General features: G+C 51.5%; 1 protein-coding gene across 1 annotated transcript; it reads left to right on the top strand.

Moving 5' to 3' along the window:
* Nucleotides 1–215: 215 nt before the first annotated feature.
* LOC117058718 (C-type natriuretic peptide-like) lies at nt 216–3,189 on the top strand. Its single transcript, XM_033170061.1, has 3 exons — nt 216–470; nt 729–1,018; nt 3,050–3,189. Exons 1-2 carry the CDS (start codon nt 396–398, stop codon nt 1,014–1,016), a joined length of 363 nt encoding a protein of 120 aa, XP_033025952.1. The 5' UTR covers nt 216–395; the 3' UTR covers nt 1,017–1,018; nt 3,050–3,189.
* The last annotated feature ends 5,401 nt before the right edge of the window (nt 3,190–8,590 follow it).

The following is an 8,590-nucleotide window of genomic DNA, read 5'->3' as shown; positions in this document are numbered from 1 at the left end:
GCTGCTTCTCTACCCATCCAGGCCACCTTTCCTTCCTTCCCGCCAGCCAGCCAGCCAGCCAGCCCCCGCTCCCTGCCCTTTCTCCACCCACCCCCCTTCCCGTAAGTCATCCCCTGGGCAACACATGCCTTTCACTGGGGGACAAAAGCCCCCCCCCTCCAGTCACCATCCCAGGAAGACACCCCCTAGCTCCCTTGGCTCTGCCAGCGAGGGGTGGCCCCTGTTGCCCGGGGAGATGGGGTGGGTGGTCCGAGCACCCCTATAAGAATTGCAGCCGGGGAGACAGGCAGGCCAGACGCACCCAAGCCATCCCTCCGCTCGCCCCTGGGGGGTCAAGGCAGCCCACCCTTCCGACATCCCAAAGGAGAAACTTGCTGACTTGTTTTGGGGGAAGGATGAAGGTCTTGCCTGCCTCCCTCTTCCTCTTCCTCCTGCCACTGGCCTCCCAGACCCCTGTCCACTCAACCCAGGTAAGTAGAGGACCCCAGGAGGAGAACCTCCACTTCTGTCTTACCCCCCCCCCCACTTCTCTGTTGAGGACCCCACATCTTAGGAAGCATTTCCAATGCACCATTTTTTTTGCGGAGATATAAAATAGCACATTGGAGTGTTGGTGCGTACAAATTTTGGGAGTGAGGCACAGGGTGCTATTTATGGGGTGACTGTTTTTTTGGGGGAGCTTTTAGGAGGGGGTTAAATTTACCCTCTCTGTCTCCCTCCCTCTTCAGTCCTTGCTGGAGATACTTGGGGAAGACCTGGCCGCCTTGCTGTCAGCCAACGAGGGGGACCACCCTCCACCTCTGCCGCTCTCCCAAATCCTACAAGGCCAGCACCCCCTCCACGATGCCCCCGGCCCCCCGGCCCCATCCTCAGGGGAGCGCGCCTGGATCCACTTCCTGAAAGACTTTGTGAGCACCCAGAAGAAGTTCCGGGGGCGAGCCAAGAAGATGGGCCAGCAAGGGTGCTTTGGCATCAAGCTCGACCGGATCGGGACCCTCAGCGGCCTTGGGTGCTAACGGTAAGCCTGGGCGTGGAGTCGCTGAGGGAAGGGGGTTGGGCAGGGTCTGCATCTCAGAAGCCCCCTCTCTCGGCACCTCCAAGTGCTGGACTGGGGTTAACATGCCTACTCAAGTGACTAGTCCCTATGAGGTTGTCCTGCGCTGATCATGTTCAAAGCAGCAGGATATGCACATTGGCTGAGCCTTCCCTGGGCACCCAGGAGGCATTGAAAGAACAGGAGGAGCCCTCTTGGATCGATTCCAAATGCTCATTGAATCCAGACATGGAGTTGTTGAGTGGGAAGGGGACCCGGGGGGTCATCTAGTCCAACCCACTGCAAAGCAGGAATCCTGCCCACGTGAAGCACATTGCTTCCTCCAAATAATCCTGGGAACGCTAGTTTTGCCCCCTCGCAAGCTACAACTCCCAGCGCCCCATACAAACTTCAGCTCCCAGGATTCTTGCATTGGGGAGCGGAATGTGTTTTAAATATGCTTTAAGCAGAATCGTATTACTGACCATGTCTCTGGACAGCCGACAGTCATGATTATGAGAACAATACCCTTTCCCCACGATATGTCCCCCTCTGGCAGCTGTTACCTACAGGTAGACTGCCTCTGGCTTGGAGGTTAAATTTAGCTACGATCATCTGATTATCCCGTAGACATTTTGCACCTCCTCCTCCATAAATTTGTCAAATGCCCTTTTAACGCCTCTGAGTCAGCGGCTGTCCTCAGAGTTTGCGGCTGTGTGGGTTTCTTACATTAGCTATGTGGCACTCCCTCACCTGGGACCTCTCCTTCCTTCAGATCTCTCATCCACAGACAATCTTTGTCTTTAGCTGCGACAAAGGGGGTTGGGCTGGATGACCCTTGGGGTCCCTTCCAACTCTATGACTCTATAACAACGGGAACTTGCCGGGGAAAAGGCAGGGGGCTGAGGGTTCGGGAACGGAGGCTCAAGCCTCCAAAGGAGGATCATAGGTGGACAGAACTTTCCAGACGTATGTCAATTTTGGTAAGACTAAGAATTATGATAGCAGCTGTTTTCAGCTCCTTTCCTGATGATCCCCAGGATAGAATTCACATTTTTCACAGCTGCTACACACGGTTGACATCTTAAAAGAGATATCCACTAGGACTCCAAGGTCTCGTTCCTGGTTCACCTCCAGTTCAGACCCCACGAGCCTATATTTGAAATCTGCATCACTTTACACTCACCTTCTATTCGCTGGGTTCGGAGAGGCCCTTTCGGAGCTCTTCGCAATCCCTTTTTCATTTCAGCGACCCTGAACGGTTTGGGATCACTGGCAAACCTGGCCACCTCACCCCCCAAACTCTGGATCGTTTCAGGAATTCTCTGCATAGACCTTGTATATTTGGCCTTCCGAAACGCCAAAGATTCCTGCGCAGATTTGGCTGTCAGGAAATAAGAGGAGAGGTCCTCTTACAAAACCACTTGATGCTCAAAGAGCAGGGAACAGGGTAGGGACAAATAAATGCCTGCAAGAGCCCTGCTGGATCAGGCATGTGATTTAAACAATGGGATTCGCTCCCGCAAGCTGTACTGAGCCCCACCAAGTTGGGTAGTTCGTAAAAATTCGACAAATCCGTTGAGGAGGAGTCTATCAGTGGCTGCTATATGCTCTTTCCAGGGCCAGAAGCAGCAGATGTGCCGTTAAACTGTGGAACTCCCTCCCACAGGAGGCAGTGATGGCCACCAGCCCGAGTGGGTTTAAAAGAGGATTGGGCAAATTCTTGCAGGAGAGGGTTGCAATTGGCTACTAGCCATGAGGGCTCTGCTCTGCCTTCATGGTCAGAGGCAGAGCACTGGGTAGATTTATTGAGAGGGCTATTGATGGCTGCTAACCATGATGTAATGCTTCTGAATGCCAGGAGTTAGGGGGAGAGCTGCTCTCGCACTCGGATCCTGCTTGCGGGTTTGGCTTTGGGCCATCTGGTTGGGCAGGATCCTGGCCAAGATGCGGCCACGGTTTCCTTGACCCAGCAAGGCTCCTCTGATGTCCCCATTCTGCCCCCCTTTCTTGTAGGTGCCACCCCTCTGACGAAGCCCCACAGGGGCCGAAGGACTCTACACAGACAAAAGCACCCGCCGGGTGCTTGCAAATAAATCGCCGTGCCTGCCCCTCCGGGCGATCTGCCCCGCTTCAGCCTTGGAACAAGACCAAAATTTTTTTTTAAGCCCCTCCACTACCCTGACCCCTACCCCCCACGGACTTACTCCAAACACCAAGCGTCTCATCGTGCCGACCATTTGTAACCGATTGGAACCTGTCTTAAATTTTTGCAAAAATAAAATTGTTTCTGTTTGACTCCCCACCCCCACCCCAACCAACCTCTCTGCAAAATTCATCTGGTTTGGTCGCGGGGTTTGTGGAAGGTCAGCTTCCGAGCGTATTTTCGATTTGGATAGTGGAGCACGTTTGTCCTTGCTCTTGGTCAAAACAAAATCGAAAATTCTTTCTAGTAGCACCTTAGAGACCAACTGAGTTTGTTCCTGGTATGAGCTTTCGTGTGCATGCACACTTCTTCAGATACACACGAAAGCTCATACCAGGAACAAACTCAGTTGGTCTCTAAGGTGCTACTAGAAAGAATTTTCGATTTTGTTTTGACTATGGCAGACCAACACGGCTACCCACCTGTAACTTGCTCTTGGTGCACCTCTGGGATCAGGAGGCAGAGCTAACAAATGTTGGTTCCCCCCCCCCAAGGCAGGCCCATCAGCGCTCACTTTCAGGGTAGGTAACAGAAAGCCCTCCTTCACGCAGCGCATGGTTCAGCTGTGGAACTCCCTGCCACAGGAGGCAGCGGTGGCTTCCATCTTGGATGGCTTTAAAAGAGGGGATGGGACAAACCAGGAGGAGGAGAGGACTATTGAGGGCCTTGAGCCATGTTAGCTACGCTCCGCTGGAAATCTCAGGAGGGAGGGAAGAGCAGCTCTCCTGCACGGATCCTGGTTGCGGGAATTGGCCTGCAGGGGGTGAGAATACGCACACACAGCCTTGGAAGTAGTGTTTCAGAGATGGGAGGCTGCCATGAGAAACCGGGTCTGAGGCCTGAGAGCTCCGAGTGCAAATTAAGGCATGGCATGATGGGTTAAGGTCTCCAGGGGACATGTATGAACGGCAAGCACTCTCCACAAAGGTTAATAATAATAATAATAATAATAATAATAATAATAATAATAATAATAATAACAACAACAACAATAAACCTTTATTGCCACTACACCACCTGTGTGCAGTGAAATTAAACGAGCCCCCTCCCCATACACTCAGTCTTGTTCGCACTCTGTTTTTTTTCCATTCAGCAGCCCAACAGCCCATGGATAAAAACTGTTCTTTAACCTGTTGGTGCGGCTGACTATACTTCTATATCTCCTGCCTGAAGGTAGGAGATTAAAGAGGTGCCGGCCGGGGTGTTCGCTCTCCTGAGGCAGAGGTCTCCTGCGATGTCATCTATTGAACTCAGGGGACAGCCCATGATATCCTGTGCTGTGTTCACCACCCTCTGTAGGGACTTCCTGTCCGTGGCTGTCAAACCAGCGTACCACACTGTGATACAGTATGAAAGGATGCTTTCTATTGTGGACCGGTAGAAAGAGATCATCAGTTGTTTGTTTGACATTGTTCTTACGCAAGACCCTAAGGAAATGGAGTCTCTGTTGTTGGGCCTTCCTATCCACCTGGGTTGTATTGATTTTTCCAAGTGAGGTCTTCACTAAGGTAAACTCCCAGGAATTTGAAGGAAGAGACTCTCTCCACAAACCCCCCTGATATACAACAGGGCTAGTTCCCCTCTCTTCCTCCAAAAGTCCAAAACCACCTCCTTTGTCTTACACTTCAAAATGACCTTAACAGATTAGAGAACTGGGCCAAAGCAAACAAGATGAATTTTAACAGGGAGAAATGTAAAGTACTACACTTGGGCAAAAATTTTAAAAAATGAAAGGCACAAATACAGGATGGGTGACACCTGGCTTGAGAGCAGTACATGTGAAAAGGATCTAGGAGTCTTGGTAGACCATAAACTTGACATGAGTCAACAGTGTGATGCAGCAGCTAAAAAAGCCAATGCAATTCTGGGCTGCATCAAATAGGAGTATAGCGTCTAGATCGAGGGAAGTAATAGTACCACTGTTTTCCGCTCTGGTCAGACCTCACCTGCAATACTGTGTCCAGTTCTGGGCACCACAGTTCAAGAAGGATACTGACAAGCTGGAACGTGTCCAGAGGAGGGCAACCAAAATGGTCAAAGGCCTGGAAACGATGCTGCCTTATGAGGAACGGCTTAGGGAGCTGGGTACGTTTAGCCTGGAGAAGAGAAGGTGAAGGGGTGATATGATAGCCATGTTCAAATATATCAAAGGATGTCATCTAGAGGAGGGAGAAAGGTTGTTTTCTGCTGCTCCAGAGAAGCAGACACAGAGCAATGGATTCAAACTACAAGAAAGAAGATTCCACCTAAACATTAGGAAGAACTTCCTGACAGTGAGAGCTGTTCGGCAGTGGCATTTGCTGCCAAGGAGTGTGGTGGAGTCTCCTTCTTTGGAGGTCTTTAAGTGGAGGCTTGACAGCCACCTGTCAGGAATGCTTTGATGGTGTTTCCTGCTTGGCACGGGGTTGGAGTGGATGGCCCTTGGGGTCTCTTCCAACTCTAGGATTCTATGATATTTAGGTGCAAGTTGTTCTCTAGGCACCATGTCCAGACTTTTTGAACCTCCTCCCTATACGCAGATTCATCTCCACCTGTAATTAGGTTCACAGATTTCCAGCTCAACGAGGCCACACGGGGTCGCTGTTCCTCCGCCAAACCTGTGGCCTCGCTCCTCTGGACCTGGGTTTGTGGAGGGGTGTGTTTGTTTTTTTCTACGGCAGTACAGAGGGGGAAACAGCAGCACACCCTCTCTACCCAGCTGCCTCTTTGCGAAACGCTTTAGACAGGAGTCTGAAGTTTATCCCAAAAATGCATGTGTGAAAGGACGCCCTGAGCACAACACGGGCTCGGCAAGGGGCATCGTATCATACCCAGGAGAAATTTGCACTGGGTGGACCAGTTTTTGTGGCAGCTGCATTCTGTATGGGCCATTGGGAAGAACCGGGAGTCTTTGCAAAACGAGCCATGCAAAAATGCAGTCATATGAACACTGCCGGAGCCAACTGGATGATCCCAGGAAGTTCCACTTGGGGATTACCGGTAATTTGAATGGAAAGCTTAACAGAAATGCGATCAATAGCTCTCATTCCTGCACTGCAGCGGATTGGACTAGATGCCCCTTTGCGTCCCTTCCAATGCCACAATTCTATGATCCCATAAATCCGCAACATCTGCAAAGCCACACGGGGTCCCTGTGCCTGCCTTGCAAGTTACCGTAAGGATTGGAATTCAGTTATAAACGGGAAGTGCTCGGCAGTGTTGTCCTAAAGAGTAAAGGTAAAGGGACCCCTGACCATTAGGTCCAGTCACGGACGACTCTGGGGTTGCTATGCTCATCTCGCTTTACTGGCCGAGGGAGCCGGTGTACAGCTTCCGGGTCATGTGGCCAGCAGGACTAAGCCGCTTCTGGCAAACCAGAACAGCGCATGGAAACGCTGTTTACCTTCCCGCCGGAGCGGTACCTATTTATGTACTTGCACTGTGTGCTTTTGAACTGCTAGGTTGGCAGGAGCTGGGACCGAGCGACGGGAGCTCACCCCGTCACGAGGATTCGAACCGCTGACCTTCCAATCGGCAAGCTCTAGGCTCTGTGGTTTAATCCACAGCGCCACCTGCATCCCTAGTGTTGTCCTAGACACCAGCAAATCATGGACGTGGAAGGGACCCCGAGGGTCATCTAGCCCAACCCCCTGCAATGCAGGAATCTTTCACCCAATGTGGGGCTCAAACCCACAACCCTGAGATTCTTGTACTCTACCGACTGAAATTGCTTGGAAGCAAATGTCGCTTAAGTTCAGTGGGGTTTGCATGTAGCGGAACCGGACAGCGGATCACTGCCTCAAGCATGGGTAGGCAAACTAAGGCCCGGGGGCCGGATGCGGCCCAATCGCCTTCTCAATCCAGCCCGTGGACGGTCCGGGAATCAGCGTTTCTTTACATGAGTAGAATGTGTGCTTTTATTTAAAATGCATCTCTGGGTTACTTGTGGGGCATAGGAATTCATTCATTCCCCCCCCTCCTCAAAATATCATCGGGCCCCCCACAAAGTCTGAGGAACAATGGACCGCCCCCCTGCTGAAAAAGTTTGCTGACCCCTGCCTTAAAGTTATTGCTAGCTACTCCTCACCCCCATTTAAGAGACCTCCAGGAACTGTAGTTTTGTGAACCTGCTGGTAATCTGTGCAAATCCGGGGGCAAGATTTTCAAATCCATCTGCATAATGCACATTCTGGCTTAAACCGGGTTGGGCTGCAGGCATAGGCCTACTGGACGCTAAAATCTTCCAATATTATTTTTAAAGGGTCCCCCTGGACTAAATTTTCCAGAAGGAATGTGGCCACATTTGGATTCGGAGTTCCCGAATTTGCACGAGCCTCACGTCTCTTGCCACATTTCAGATCTGCTTCGCTCTTGGGTTGGGCTTCCAGGGCACCCCCCCAGCCCCCAAAAAAGCAGTTTAGGTCCATTTGGGTGCCAGAAAACCCTCTCCTTCGAGTGGGAGCCAGCTGCATGGGATCAACATGGGCTTGGCCCACATAGCTCCGATAAATCAAGAGAGTCATTAACCCCCATCCTCTTCCCCATTGTGTCTCTGCAAAAGGAATCTGACCTGCGGCTTCCCCTCCCTGGAAAAAAGGAGTCTTCTTAATGGATTTCTGCCCGGTTGGTTTCCTTCCACGCTTCCTGCTATTTTGGGTGGGGAACATTCTCCCTTTTCCTTTGCTTGCTGTCTCTCCCCGCTCCAGAGCGGTGTGCGAAGGATCCAGGAACTCTGGGTCCAGCTTGGATGGAGAATTCCAAAAAGCTAGAATGTTTATAGAATCGTAGAATTGGAGGGGGTCTCAACTGAAGCATCCGTGACGGATGGCCATCTGATCTCTGCTTAAAAACCTCCGAGGAAGGAGAGCCCACAACCTCCCCGAGACCATTCCGCCGTCGAAAGGCTCTTACTGTCAGACCCGCTAAGCAAGATCGTGGCTGGATTTGACCGAACGGGCCTCATCCGGTACAGCAACCGCTGTCTCTGGAAAGCTCACGAGCCATTGCCGAAGGCAACAGCCCTCTCTCCTGCTAGCTCCCCAAACGTAGCTACGCCGTATGCCGTTAGTTAAACTATGGAACTGCCTGCTGCAGGAGGCAGCGACGGCCACCGGCCTAAGATGGCATTAGAAGAGGTCTAAACAAATTCACGGAGGAGGAGGAGAGGCCTAGTGATGGCTCCTAAGCTCTGCTTCCATGGTCAGAGGCAACAATGCTTCCGGGTTACCGGTTGCCGGAAACCAAAGGCGGGGAGACTGTTTTGTGTGTGTGTGTGTGTGTTTTCAGATTATATACCGTCCTGTGGTCCCTGGGTGAAGGGCAGTATAGAAATCAAATGAACAAATATATATATTTATATAACTCTGGTTGGC

The sequence above is a fragment of the Lacerta agilis genome, chromosome 14, assembly GCF_009819535.1.
Source record: "Lacerta agilis isolate rLacAgi1 chromosome 14, rLacAgi1.pri, whole genome shotgun sequence".
In the NCBI taxonomy this organism is placed as follows: Eukaryota; Metazoa; Chordata; class Lepidosauria; order Squamata; family Lacertidae; genus Lacerta; species Lacerta agilis.
The sequence above is the reverse complement of the archived record's forward strand: the minus strand, read 5'-3'. Positions and strand labels throughout refer to the sequence as shown.

Bases quoted from the DNA above. Each gene is read 5' to 3' on its own strand.
- LOC117058718 (XM_033170061.1), top strand. From the start codon at position 396: ATGAAGGTCTTGCCTGCCTCCCTCTTCCTCTTCCTCCTGCCACTGGCC. The intron at 471-728 runs GTAAGTAGAGGA...CTCCCTCTTCAG, and splicing joins CCCCTGTCCACTCAACCCAG to TCCTTGCTGGAGATACTTGG.